Consider the following 14,237-nt stretch of genomic DNA (forward strand, 5'->3'; position numbering starts at 1 on the left):
TCTTCAAGATTTTTTGGTTTTGGTACTTCTTAATATATTTATTATACAGGGCTTGCTATACTCAATACTTAAATACTTACCAGCTGTGACTCGAAAAAAAAGGTACTCAAAGGTTTTGTAAATTTAAACACACCTCCATTTTAAGCTATTGAAACCTAGGATAAAGTCAGAAGCATTGCACAGTATTGCTGCAGTTATTAATTCTGTAAAATATATGTCAGCATGTCATATATTCATGGGGCAAACAACACAATTAACAGCTATTTTACTAAAAGCCAAACATGTCAACTGCAGAGAAGAGGCCAAAAGGAAAAAAAAAAAATCTTCATGTCCTTTAGTATGGTAAGCTAAGCATGAATCATTATTTACTTTAAGAAAAAAATTACAGTTAACTGTACATTAAATTAAGAAAATGACTGTTTATACCTGAAGATTTTCCAGCATCATTTTATCCAAGGCCTGAATGAAGTCCTCATCCTCTGCACAGGGGACATGCTTCAGTCCTCCTCCTTTAATCATTACTTCCTATTGCAATGGGAAAAATAATTTATTAAATTCGTTTCAGAAATATGAATATTCAGTCTAGAAATGAGTGAAAAATATCCTTATTGCTGCTATATCATACACAGCCAAAAGGTTTAAAAAACCAAACTGCTCAAGAAAGTAGTTTTCAGCCTTGATTATTTTCTTGAAAGGCATATTTCCTGATTTATGGTCATTCATAATATTCTGACCAAGTTGTATGTGTGTGTGTGTGCAGGTGGATACATTCAAGATGGCCACAAAGAAAAGTCTCTATCCTTAACACACCTGTTTTAACTCAATTTTCCATTAAGTCCATGAAGTTAGATGGTATTTTCAAGACAAAGGCTACCCTTCAATTATTTGGAAAACACAACATGACAACAAAAATGTCTGAAGTTAATATCCCATCACATTGTTCTATAATGTTCTTTATTTCCTTACTGTGTAACTGCAATTCAGGCTCAACCAGGTATGTTCTTTAGCTGCAAATGTTATAATCTAACATCAAATTTGTATTTTAGGAATTTTGCACTTCTTAGCTTGTATCTTTTTCTGTTTTGAGATCTAGTAGGGTGTAATTAGTTTACCTTTTTGTATTCTATCAGTTTGCTACTATTGCTGGCATTGCAAAACTATCATTTACACAGTGTTTTCCAGTCTAGCTACCTGTGAAAGTTCAGAGTCTTGTGAAAACAGCTTGTAATAAAGTTGACAGCATAATATTTTCAGAAGGTAATAACCAAAGTTTGCAAATATGCAAATAAGCTGCAAAATGTATTTGAAAGAATAACAGGAAGTGTCCTTGCTGTATTCTCCCAGGTATGTTATGTGCAGCATTAGCAAAAAACATTCAGTAAAGAAAACCAAAGATGCAAATTCAATTCACTTATTTACAGCTCAATACATACTGTATTCTCCTCATCAGTTTCATTTTCCTTATTGGAGTCTGTAAGATAATCTGTGTTTTCTTCCTCCTCTTCTTCACCCTCTTCTTCCTCATTGTCAGAGCCCTCCTGAAATATTTATAATATATATTTTATAACTGCTGACTATTTTAAAACAAGAAGGACAGCTGGCTCTTCAAACATTTTCCACATCATTTCTAAACTCTTCCAATCCAAGCTTATTTAGTTCAGTTCAGTTTTGGTAAATTTGTTTGTTATGGTTTTTATTTAATGTTTCAGTCTGAACTCACTCAGCTTTACCTGCCAATTTCAGGAATGTGCACCAGAAAATGGGGTGGTGGCTGATACATCAGATGGTTGTGCTGCTACTCAGAGGGAATCCCATGAGATGGAGGAACGGATTGGCAAGAAATGATGAAGTTCAAAGAAGGGAAATACAAATATCTCCAGAGGTGCCCTCCACACCCCTCAACTGTTTATGATTCTAATGGTACTAATTTATGGGTGAAGGCACAAACCCAGCCAAACTTCAGGACCTTTAATGCTGAGAGACATCTACTGAAAGAATGCTTACTAGTAAACCAACCAATCCAAGCATATGAAGAAAAAGCGTTCCCTATTTCCTTGATGAAGTAATTTTCTTGTAACAATACCATTATCATGTCAACTTTGCTGTGTCATAGTGACAAACCAGAATTTCTGTGTACTTGTGGTTTTTTTATTGGCTCCACCATTTTTTATTCAAAATATTATTAGCACAGTAAACAAGGAAGTTTTTTATGTTCCATAAATCTTTAATTTATTCATATTGCACAGGCATACCCTGAACACCTGTTATTTTTCCTAATGACTGCTTTGACATTTAGTCAATACTTTTGCTTCTACAACAGATAAAGAAAGTCGTCTGAAAGTGGTTTGTTTTTTTTTTAATGGGAAAAGCTGAAGGTATCTTTTTGTTGAGAAGCAGCACATACCCTGAGCAAAGTTGTCAGGTTCAAGTTTCTGCCAAAATAAGGAGTAAGTCTCAGATACTCAGTTTTCTACATACACAACACTGGGATGGGAATATCCTCACAGTACTAACTGGGTTATGCACACCCACATTTCACCTGCTAACTGTGACTTAAAGGGCTTCAGAAAGCAATAAGCAATCAAAATCACTTCTTTTACATGAGGCAAGGTAAATTATTAAGTTCACCTCTTCTTCTGGCTCATTTACTTCACTTTCATTTCCAGATTGTTCCTCTGTCTCTGCTCCACCTTCCTCCTCTTCTTCATCCTCTTCCAGATTTTCTCCTTCTGTAATGGAATCCTTGGAATCTTTGTCATTCACAATTCCTGAAATTTGGAAAAAGAGAAAGATTTAAAACATTGGGACACATAACCACTTAAGTTATATGTGGAAGATCACTTCAAAAGTCCACTCTTACTGAGCACTAAAACTTCCCCTTGGTCGTGATATTTGACTTCTGAATGAAATATCTCTTACCTAGTTAACTTACTCAAAAAGGGATGTAATGTCCTGTCAGAAAAGGAGGAAACACTAGAGAGAAATTTAAAGTCTCCCAGAGAACAGAAGAAGCTGTGCAAATTGCTTCAAACTAAATGTGGACCCTACTGAAACACACACCAAAACCTGAATACCAAACTACAGAGACTTTCCAAAACCAGCAGAACCCAGAGACATGAAGCCCCTGCAGTCTTCTCTGCCGTACTTCCCACAACTGTCAATTAACAGTTTTGAAACAATTTTCTCAGCCTGTAATAAACCTTTATGACTCTCTCCTAATGCTCTGGGGCTGCACTTGAGACTATGAGGATGTAGGTGCCTATATAAATTCTCTGGGAAAGCAGAGTCTCTTCCACAAGTACTATCTGGTGTGTTCATCCTCCTTGTCAGACAGGCCTGACAATTCTTACAGTGTTTTTAGCTCATCTTGCAGTTTTTCTTGCTGACCTGCTTGCCCTTCTGTCCCTCCAAATGTTTTAGGTTATTCTGTGTGTAAAATATCAAACATAAATACCTCCTTTTTTTCAGCAAGGCATCCTTCAATGTAATACCATTGCCTGTATCATTTCCACAGAAATGAAAAATAAGCTTTAGCTTTTTTCACTGTTTTAGTGCCCAATTTAGTCTTAGATAGAGATTTCAGTCAGAATGCTTTTAAGAATTGAGCATGGTTATGATTCAGGAAAAAAATGAAGGTCTGATTTTAGAATAGGATCATTGCAATATTTAAATCATCCAGTGCAAAAACCCCAAATTTCCAGCATATACTATTGTTCTCATACATTCTTTTCTTGTCTTTCATTAATTTACAAAGCCACTTAATCCTCCAGAGGATCATGGTTACTGATGCCAGCCTTCTACGCCAGTAATTTTTCTAGGAATTTACTAAGGATAGTAAATTAGTTACTATGCAGTTTGTCATTCCTTTTTTGACATTTCACCAACCACACTTAGGGTCATCTGTCAGTGTAAAGTTTTGTGAAGCTCCTATTATTTGTAGGAAGGAAGTGCTGAGTAACTTTCAATAGAATATTACAGTTTATATAACTAGTTGTATATTTCTTCTTGGTTATCATTTTGAGAGCATAAAAGTCATGAATTTAGATCATACCATAGGGGAATTCTAATCTGCTTTTCCCTACATAAGGAATTTCAAGGCATGTCAATTAAATGAACAGCACATTAAAAAAAAAGTTCCTCCTAAAACAGAAGTTGCAACATTTTACATGTCCATTAGACATATTAGTCCCATTGAATTAAAGGATTATTCTTAAAAATTGAATTTGTCCAAGTAGATGAAGCGTTACTAAGGCTCTAATTAACACTTAAAAAGTGTAAAATTTACATATAAAATCTTTCCATGAACAAGCTTGTTTTCAAATAAAAATGGAAAACTGGAAAACAACTCCATTTAACAAGTAATGAGCACAATAGTATCCAGTATTTTCTATGAACGGATATGTACAAGAGGTTTAAACAAGGGGTTAATATGATAACAGTTTTAGATACTCACTAATCAGTATATTTTCAATTGAGCTGTGCTGCCAGCCCAACTTTTTCTCCTGAAATTAGTGTGCTTCCTACATTTTTCTGATTAAATTAATAATTTTCTTCCTGATCATTTGCACCACGTGACTCCATGAATTAATACACACACACACACACACTTCTGCTCTCCAAATACTATTACAGTAAGAGTATGCATACTGACTATATTTTACAGTATCTATTACATTAGAGTTATGGAGATTCTGTATATCTATGGTGATTAGAAACACACAAAGAAGCTACAAAAATATTTCTATCAGGAGAATAAAACGATCATAATAACAATAGTTACCTATTACCTTCGTAAAGACACAATTTTAACAACTAGAGGAATTCTCAAAAATACCTAACTTCCCTTGCACATTTTCTTACCCAATTTTATTAAGAATTCTCGTTCCAAGTCTTGCACCTGTCTGACAGCTTCTTCCAGAGAATTGCAGAGTTTTATCTTTGGTCTCAGCAGTTCCAGAGTATCACTGATCATATAGTCTATGTCTATAGGAAATGGGTGGTCTTTTGTCCACACATCCAGACTTTTTTTCCACCACACATACCGCTAGAATACAAAATATTCAAATCAGTTATATGCACACTGACATTTATAAACCATTTAAGCTATGAAGTTTAAAATGCCATGTTTGTACAGTAAAAATTACAACAGATTTACATCACTCTTCCCATATTTCCTGCAATTAATTAGATATTCTGGTATCACAAAAACTGTTTGGTAACACTGGATACCACAAACATTAAGAATATGCTCCTTCTGTCATAACTACTACAAATATGAAGACTGAGCAAAAAAAGCCCTGACAAGAAAGTGCCTTCTCAGAGTAGATTCTTTCTAAAAGAGATGAGCACTTAACCAGCCAGCTTTCAATTCCCTCCCCAAGTATTTTCAAGAAAATTAATTCCCCCCAGAGCATATTATTGGGAGAAGGGGGGGGGGAAACACCACCAAAAAAAAAAAAAATCTTTAGACTGCAGCCAGCTTCAGGTGACTTATCCAGTTTACTTTACAACAAATTCACATATACTTCTTATAGTGACATCCCAAAAAACAAATGCTGATTTTAAGTGAACCTAACAGTAGAACCTGAGAACAAACGTACTGCAAAAACTGCATCTGAAAATGAAGTATGAGGACAGAATCTTACCTAAAAGGTAACATGGTCAAAAGGAGGGCTAGCTGAAATTATTAGGTGTAACAGAAATATAAAGATTTCTTCCCCAAAACATTTTATTTTTGCATTTAAAAATCAGACCATATCATACTGTGAGCAGCCTAGTCTAGTGGGAGGTGTCCCTGCCCATGGCAGGGGGTTTGAACAAGATGATTCTTGAGGTCCCTTCCAGCCCAAACCATTCTGAGATTCTATACTTCAAAACATTTTACACCTTGCATACAGATGAAGGATTTGATTCCTGAAGGTATGAAATATGTCATTATCATCTTAATTTTTAATAACCTTATTTTAGTATAAATTATGGAAAAAAGCAGAAAAAGAAATTAAATCCAATGTACTTTAGCATGAATTCCACGGTTTGGAATTCCCCATTTCAGTGTTTAAACACTCTTATAATGAAATCTTTTTCTTACTTCATTGCATCTATTGAGTCAGAACCTTCTTTGCTGCAACTTGCACCCATTACCTCTCATCCTTCCACCATGCATGCCTGAGAAGTATCTGACTCCTCTTTCTCTACAAAAGCCATTAGCTGAGGACAGCAACCTAAGTAATTTTCTCTTCAAGTTCAGCAAACTCACAATGTGAGCACTGAGAGCCTCCTGATCATTTTGGTATAACTCAACATACACATCACTTGAAAATAAAACTGCTACCAGACAGATAAAATTCTAAAAATTATAGCGTTAGAAAACAATGAGAGAAATATGTATCAGACTGACTTACATAAGCTTGCTAAAGAATTCCACAAAACTGTATAAAATTTAGAATACCTGAAAATATACAAGGAAGCAATCAAGTTTTCGTTTGCTGGATCCTCTGTCAAAATACTGCCCACAGGTATCAAGGATAGTACAGACAAGTCTGATTCTGAAAAGATGCTCTGGAGGGTCCAGTGGACTAGGACTACCATCAGGGTTCACACCAAATGAGGTGAAGGAATACAGAGTTCTAAATATTACAGCTGACTCCACCATTCGATAATTGTAAAGCTCCCCCAAAAACTTGGCACTGCTGATCCGCCGTTGGTTAAACTTTGGTTGATTAACCTTTATCAAAAAAGAACAAGAAAATTCACTCAATCACACAGACACAAGAGAATGTTAAAAAACCCAAACCCAACCAACCTTTTACAGAGAAAAAAGGTGTATAAAAGATTGATGGAATTTCTTATAGTAAAACATGGTTATTTATTGCTACATACATTACACAAAGGTAAACATAGAAAAGTAATTATGAAAGCCGGTCAGCTTGTACTAAAGTTCCAATACGTTTAGCATATATTCCATATAAAATCTATGATGACTTTTCATCACCCAGAGAATTCTTGTAATTATAACATCTATTAAAATATGGACTCGTCTCCAAAGTTACTTGAAGTTGCATAAATCTGTCTACACTGTAAAAGACTAAATTCTATGCCCTTACTATGACAAGGGGACCAAAATAACTGTCTTAAGCAATGTTGTGAGTTTGGTTTCGTCAGGTTTTTTTTGAGGGGGGTATTCTATTAATTTAAAGAAACCTATATAAAGCAAATAACGGAGGTAGAAATGTCATCAGACAAAAAAAAAAAAAAGCCATGTTATTTTAGTTTTCCTTTCAACATGGGTAGGTGAGTATAGCTTAACAAGAGTACTGATTGCTTACCTCCATTCCTAGTCGAATATCCTCTAGCACTCCATCCACAACATGAATTCCGACATCTTCCTGGTAAAGGACCAACCCTGCTAAGAGGTTGGCTACACAGTGAATACTATTATATTTCACATTCCAGATGTTGATCATACAGCATATAACATAGTCCTTAACTTCTGCATCCTGCCAAGGCAGCTTGCGCATCTGTCTCAGGACCTAAACCAAATTTTAAGACAAGCTTCACATTTTAGCATGTAAAATATCAAGGTGCTCCCTGTCATCCCTGTCTCTCCTGGTTGGGATGAAATCCCTGTAAGCACCTGCAAATAACCTCGTTCTCCTACAAACAACATCCTCTAGACCTACAGTGGCCATGGAAGACTTTATGTGCATAACCCAACTGCTGTCCTCAAGCCACTATCAAGCTGTCCAAGGGTATTCCACAATTTCCTTGCTCTTACAGTCTGTATTTAACTTGAAGCCTTTTGTCTCTTACTCTCCCAACACAATGTATAGAACCCAATGATTCTCATCTCACTCTCCCTTTGTTCAGCACTTGATGCTGTTGAGAACACAAGTCCACAACTGGAGCTTCTGTGTGTTCCAGCAAAAGATGTGAAACTATCCCAATCAGGGATACAAAAATCTCTTCCTTTCAACTGAAAAACCTATAACCCTCCCCAAACCTTTTGGAAGTTACTACTACACCATTTTCAGTAAAAACTACATTAAAGATTTTGAAAGGATTTACCTTCTCGGTGGTGACCTTGGAGAGGTCCTTGTAAAGAAGCTTACGGATATATTCCTGCAAAGGAGGACGTTTTTTCTTCACAGTTTTTTCAGCTGGAGGGGGATTACAGTAGTAATAGGCATTTTCTACCATTGTAACATAGCGTGCATCAAGATGCATTGCTTGTTTTTTCCTCATCATTTGTTCCTGGAAACAAATGTAAATGACCAGTTAGAGATGCTGACATACTACATTTTCAAGCCAAAGGCTTTTAGAGTTACATTTGGGATACAGTAAACATGAAAGGTTGCAGAAAAGGAAGTTAAAAGCTTGGGTAGAGAGAAAACGGACAAAGTACATATATACGGTTTTGTGTTGCTCTTTCTGTGGTCATTTTCTTTTATGATCCCTATTTTTATAATGGTTCACCTGTGGCAAAAAAGGTTTCAGAAAGGTATTTAAATTTTAATTCAAAATCTAAATGCTACTGTTCAGATAAATGGTTGATAAGATTACTAGCAACTCTGTTCAAAACATTATTTAACTAGATTTTATTAGCTGAAATACTGATGTCTTGGCACAAACACAATGAATCACCATAAGCCTGGCAATCTACTTTTTACATCAGCATGTAACGCCAGAGAGTTTTTGATGGTTTCATGTGAATTTCCAAAGGTTTAGACAACAGAATTTTCCTTATTCCATGCTCCATTGCTGGTGTTTACCCAAGCAGAATCAACTGCAAGAAAAACAGTATCTATCACAAAGTAAATACTTCAGGAAAAATCAGACAAGGAAGAGTCAACACTAATTACTGTGCTTAATTGTCAGGATTGTCCTGATATTCCTCATTGAATACAATCTCTTCTCCATACTTCATTTTAGATATGTAAGTTAAGGTTTATTTTGTGGGGTTTAAAATTTTCTTTTATCTAAAAATTCTGTACAAGAACTAAAATAGCAGTTCTAAGCTGCTGATTTTTACAGTTGTGGATGAGCTTAATTCCATTATTAAATACTTTTTAATATGCATCTGTGTATTAATATGTATATAGGTGTAATGCTACAAGTGATCCTATATATTCTAAATCACTCTATGGTGGTTCACCAGGAAACTGGACTTGTGTAAACTTTATTATTTATTAGAGGTTGGCTACACAGTAATTTACAACTTTAAGCAGACAAACAAAATTAACATGTAAGTACTGTTTTGGTCCCACACAAATGTCAGTATATACATTTATGCAGTTCAGTAAACCACCCAAGAGTTTAAACCTTTTTTGAATATTGGTGAAGAAGCATTATTGTTCATGCTGGTGGCCTTTCCACTAAACCTGAATAATTTAAAATTTCTTTTACAAGGCAGTGATTCAGTTCAGCTGAAATGTCAATGTACTCAAACAGCTCCTTAACCTCGAGTTTCAGCGGCTAATTCAATGAGAAAGAGTAGCTTTGTGTAACGTAGTAACCCAACAAATAATGTAATTTTCCTCCTGGATTTTAGTCATCTATCACCAGGAAGGTCTCCAACTGACACCAACCCTAAGGCATTTCATTCTTAACCTTTTCCACGACACAAATGGTCTTTCCTTTGATTCCCTGAGACTGTTCCTTTCCAAAAGGGAATTTCTGTCAAGTAGCAGCACATTTTCCTACAGGCACCTAACAGATGCACAGCACTTAACAACTGAGTACATAAATTGTTTTACGTGGGGAAAAACACTTAGAGTAGAAAATTCCCAAACCTTACCATGTCATATATGTTAATGTTACCATTGAAAATTTTTCACCTTTTCTAGATATATCTGGAGAAAATACACCTTTGCTACCTTAAAGGCATTTTTCATGCTATGCTTTAAACTGAAAAATTAAGTGGGGCAAAATGAAGCATAACAGAGAAAATGGCAGAAAGGCTTGAAAATAACATTTTAAAACCCCTAAACCCACATAATTTGCATATTTTGCTGTTTTAAGAAGTCACACATTATACTGTAAATAATAGATTATAATTAAAATGCTTCTTCCCAGAAGAGACAATATGCACTACCCAAAGTCCCAAAATCACTGTAATTTATTGGTTTTGGAGCAGTCCTGAGTATGCATTCTAACTGTAGGTGGACTGTATTAGTCTTAATCTCTACTCTACTAAAGATGTTTAGCATTTCAAGAAACTGTTTCAGTCACTTTTCAGTAAAGGCATCAGATGGACAGGCAGGCAAGAGAAATCATAACACCCCACTGTTTGTAGTAACAAAAATCTTGACATAATTCAGAAGTAAAAAGCAAGGTCTGCAGTCTAAAGTGTTTTAAGCTCATCAGCTACTTTGGGTCTTCATTTTACTAGGCTAAATGAAGAGCTACACAGGTAAAGCATTACATTTGAAGATCAGGTTTCTGTTTTTCCTTTGATAAAAACAGACCACAAACAACATCAAAGTATCCAGATTAAAATATTTAAACTGTTTGGGTTTTTCTTCTTGGTGAGTAATAAAATCTCTCTGCATGTAGCATATATTGCAGATGCATTTCAAAAGAAAATCTGGTGACCATTAGGAAGAAAAAAAAAAGGAAGAAGTAACTAATCAAAACCTAAGCATCAAGAAAATTCCAATTTAGGAAAGTATTTCAGCAGGACTGACATTTAAACATCAGATTATAGTAAGATACTGAAACTGTTCTGCTTGTCCTTCCCTTTATTGCCTGCACTGCTCTTCCCTGCTACTCATTCTGATAGTTCAAAATGAAAAATTTTAATTTCCTGAAACCCATTATTGTTACAGTGAATTAACACAGTCTACGTGACTGCATCTACTTTGCCACAGCCTCTGCATGTACAAACATCTCTCACAGTTTTAACACCACCTATAAAAGGAGTCCCACCAAGAAAGAAGCCACCATGTAGCTTAAGTTCTGTACATTTATCAACACAAGTTCTCTTGCTCTAAAGTTTAAGAGCATTGTCTAAGTTAAATGATTAAAAATGCATGAGGAGGCTTTTAATACCAAAATTTCAAATATTCTTTTAGCAAGACCACAACAGCATGATACAAGACTTTGTCATTTTAACTTGATTATGTTATATAAACATAGATTAAGATGAAGCTGATCTTCCTTTCAAAGCTCCAATTCAAATAATCCAATTTAAATAATTCATTTATCAACAGACCAATCCTAAAGCCAATCTAGTTTTACATTAGTATTTTAAATTACATAAAGGACACTGAATTTGAAAGATTTGCCCAGAAGACAATTACCAGAAATAAACACTGTCCTAATAAAAGAATCTCTAAATAATTTGCAGAACAGGAAGCAGTTCCACAAAACCAGGATATGATCATTAAATGCTTCTCTAGAGTAAGTTACTTAGTGCCACTAAGTTTGCGACTCTCTTACAGAACACCTTACTTCTCAATAATTAATCTTCCCTTAATTACTTTTAAAATCCATTCCTAACTATGACTTTCTTCCACACCAGGACAAAGCCACATTGTCTTTAATGAGACATGCAGCCATTTGGAATCTTATTACAAAATACATCGTCAGCAGTAAAGATTAAGACCAATAATTATTTGGAGGATCAACAGGACTTAATTCTACCCATAAGAGTCATTGAGAAGATCAGCTTTACAATTGCTTATATTTTTTACCACAAGATTGTAATCAGCTTGCTTTGGGAGAAATCTTTTCCACAGTTCACACTAACTTGTATCATAAGACTAGGATCCAATTTGTATAAGACTATTTACATCAAAATTAATCCCTGTAGTTTTTTTAGGGGATTGTTAGAAGGTGCAGCCATTAAGATGGATGCAGAACATAAATCTATTTAGCCTATTTTACATCTTAAGTACATATTCCAAACTTATTTGCCATCTTCCACCTTCCACCTTTTCCTGGCTCCTCAATGCATAAGGAAAGACTACTTATCCAAAACCTTGTGAGGCCTTAAGCCTCAGTAATTCAAGCAGTGTTTGTGGTTTGTCTTGCACTTCACAGTTAAGCCATGCTTAGCATTCATCCAGCAGATTCCAGCAATCCAGCTAACAATCAGCATTTTTGTAGTGCATAATACTAAAAGCAGTCAGTTACAAAAGCCAGCTCTGGTAAAAGTATTTAATTTTTCCTGACTTCTAAAATTTTTATTAACTTCCACAAGGTGATAGTAATGAGTAAAATGTCTTTTAAAGATAATGGAACAGTGTTTTCAGGGTAAAAATACTTGATTATAGAAAAGAATGTGTTTAACAACAGAACACATCAGCTGGCAAACCTTTAGAAAATTGACATTCAAACCTTTCAAGATACAAAGTACACTGCTACAAAAAGCAAGAGCCAAGGAACTGGCAGTTAATTTGCCCATCTCTTTCCTCTCATGATTGTACCACCTCAACAGATACTCTGATACTCAAAGAGGTTCAGAAAGAAATAGTATTTTGTGGAAAAGAAATTGTACAACAATATATCAAATTATGCAACTGTTTCTCCATTAACTATAGCACAAGAAGAGAGACTACTGGTTTAAGAGAAGGTGAACCTTTCTTTGAAGGTCTCATTCAACAATGTCTGTCTCTGTCTCTTGCCTTGGACACAGAGTTTTAGGATTATCTCTCAAATCAGTACATACATTATTCAGTTCTTGCTGTTTTTAAGTCTTTGCTAGTACTTCTCGAGACTTACAGATCCCAATTCTAATCTTACCATAATTCCCAATCCCTAATTCTAAAACTGCTTCTCCTAGAGTCTTCATAAACTTTTTCTCCAAATTTAGAACCTCAGATCATTACATGGGGCATAGAAACCACCTCTTTCACTGCTTTCTTCACCACCACCTGAAATCATGTCTGGTTCCATTCACTGCTATTTTCCCCCTCAAACAGTATCTCAGTCATGTTCTGGTACAGCTACAATATTCTCTCAACCTCATCCTCTGGGTTTGCCCTATCTCTAAATTACTAGCAGTTCAAAAGCAATAGTTTTTAACTTCAGAAATCGAAATCTTTTCTTTACGTTTTCTTTCAAGTCATGAAGAGATTTTTAAGGCAACTGGACTTCTCCAGAATGGTTTCAAAAATTGCTTCAAAGTAATTGCTTTAAGTCAGGGTGTCACACCCTCCCCCATAAAGACAACAAGTTTCCTCTTACCAAAAGAACGCTGGTTCTTAAGTGAGATTCTGGTGATCTGAAGAGGAATCTTCCACAGGTTTCCAGCAAGGTACAAGCCATTTCAATATGGTGATGAGAGAAGTCTGACAGAAGCATCTGGTGTGTATTTATAGAAAAGCACAGCTCGTTAAACATCGTTTTCAGCTGCAGAAAATTTTAAGTTGTATCTACCAGCCTGGAAACTACGATGGTATTGTAAATTCTTTATGGAAAATATACAAATTGATTTCACTGATCAGATGTTAGGATTGGTGAGGCCCTGGCAGAGGCTGCCCACAGAAGTTGTAGGTGCCCCATCCTTGGAAGTGTTCAAGGCCAGGCTGGATGGAGCTCTGAGTAACCTGGTCTAGGAGGAAGGTGTCCCCTGCACAAGGCAGGAGGTTGGAATCAGATGACCTTTAAGATCCCATTCAAACCCAAAAAATTCTATGAACATTCAAAATATTAATCTCACTTTAAAATTCTTACAAGAATAGTCTAAAGACCCCAGTTTTCAGCTTCAGAAGAACAGGATGCTTCAAAAAACCCCACTGTAACTACCAAATAATACTGCACAAGGGCACAGTAACCTCAGAGCACACCCAACTGAACTGTTTTAAGTTAAGCAATAACTCTAATTAATACAGCTTTGCATTTTACAGTATTTTACAGACAAAAGAAGAGAAATTATGAATGATTTTAATTTTTTTAGGAATTCAGCTTTGATATCTAACATGTCCATGAATAGAACCTATTCACACAGAAGGTGATCTTAAGCTGTGAGTCTCAAGCACCCTTTATTAAAGGCACTTTTATTTTTTAAAACCTATTTTTAATTTGGGACGTGACATCAAAGTTTGAATGTTTATCAGCACGCAAAGTGAGATGATGTGCCTAGAGATGAATGCTTTCCAAAGATGTTTTGCTCCTCAACAAACAAAAGTATCTGCTAACATGGCATAAAAGCCTCTCCTTGCACCACTGAAAAGCTTTTTGCCTCTAGTCCCTCTCTCTTACTGTTATTTTCTCTGTAAAAGTATTAATTGAAATCA

General features: G+C 35.4%; 1 protein-coding gene across 3 annotated transcripts in view; it reads right to left on the minus strand.

Annotated features, from left to right (window-relative positions):
* The window catches only part of UPF2 (UPF2 regulator of nonsense mediated mRNA decay), a 55,002-nt gene that overhangs the window by 16,141 nt on the left and 24,624 nt on the right, over nt 1-14,237 (minus strand). For all 3 annotated transcript variants that reach the window (XM_085082735.1, XM_085082753.1, XM_085082745.1), the window contains exons 11-18: nt 13,186-13,302; nt 8,065-8,250; nt 7,326-7,529; nt 6,449-6,724; nt 4,861-5,044; nt 2,629-2,768; nt 1,434-1,538; nt 427-525 (exon numbers count right to left, since the gene is read on the minus strand). In XM_085082735.1, the coding sequence (XP_084938861.1) occupies nt 427-525; nt 1,434-1,538; nt 2,629-2,768; nt 4,861-5,044; nt 6,449-6,724; nt 7,326-7,529; nt 8,065-8,250; nt 13,186-13,302 (1,311 nt within the window). The remainder of the gene's footprint in view (nt 1-426; nt 526-1,433; nt 1,539-2,628; nt 2,769-4,860; nt 5,045-6,448; nt 6,725-7,325; nt 7,530-8,064; nt 8,251-13,185; nt 13,303-14,237) is intronic.

This window comes from Lichenostomus cassidix, chromosome 1Aa, assembly GCF_008360975.1.
Source record: "Lichenostomus cassidix isolate B80296 chromosome 1Aa, HeHo_3.0, whole genome shotgun sequence".
In the NCBI taxonomy this organism is placed as follows: Eukaryota; Metazoa; Chordata; class Aves; order Passeriformes; family Meliphagidae; genus Lichenostomus; species Lichenostomus cassidix.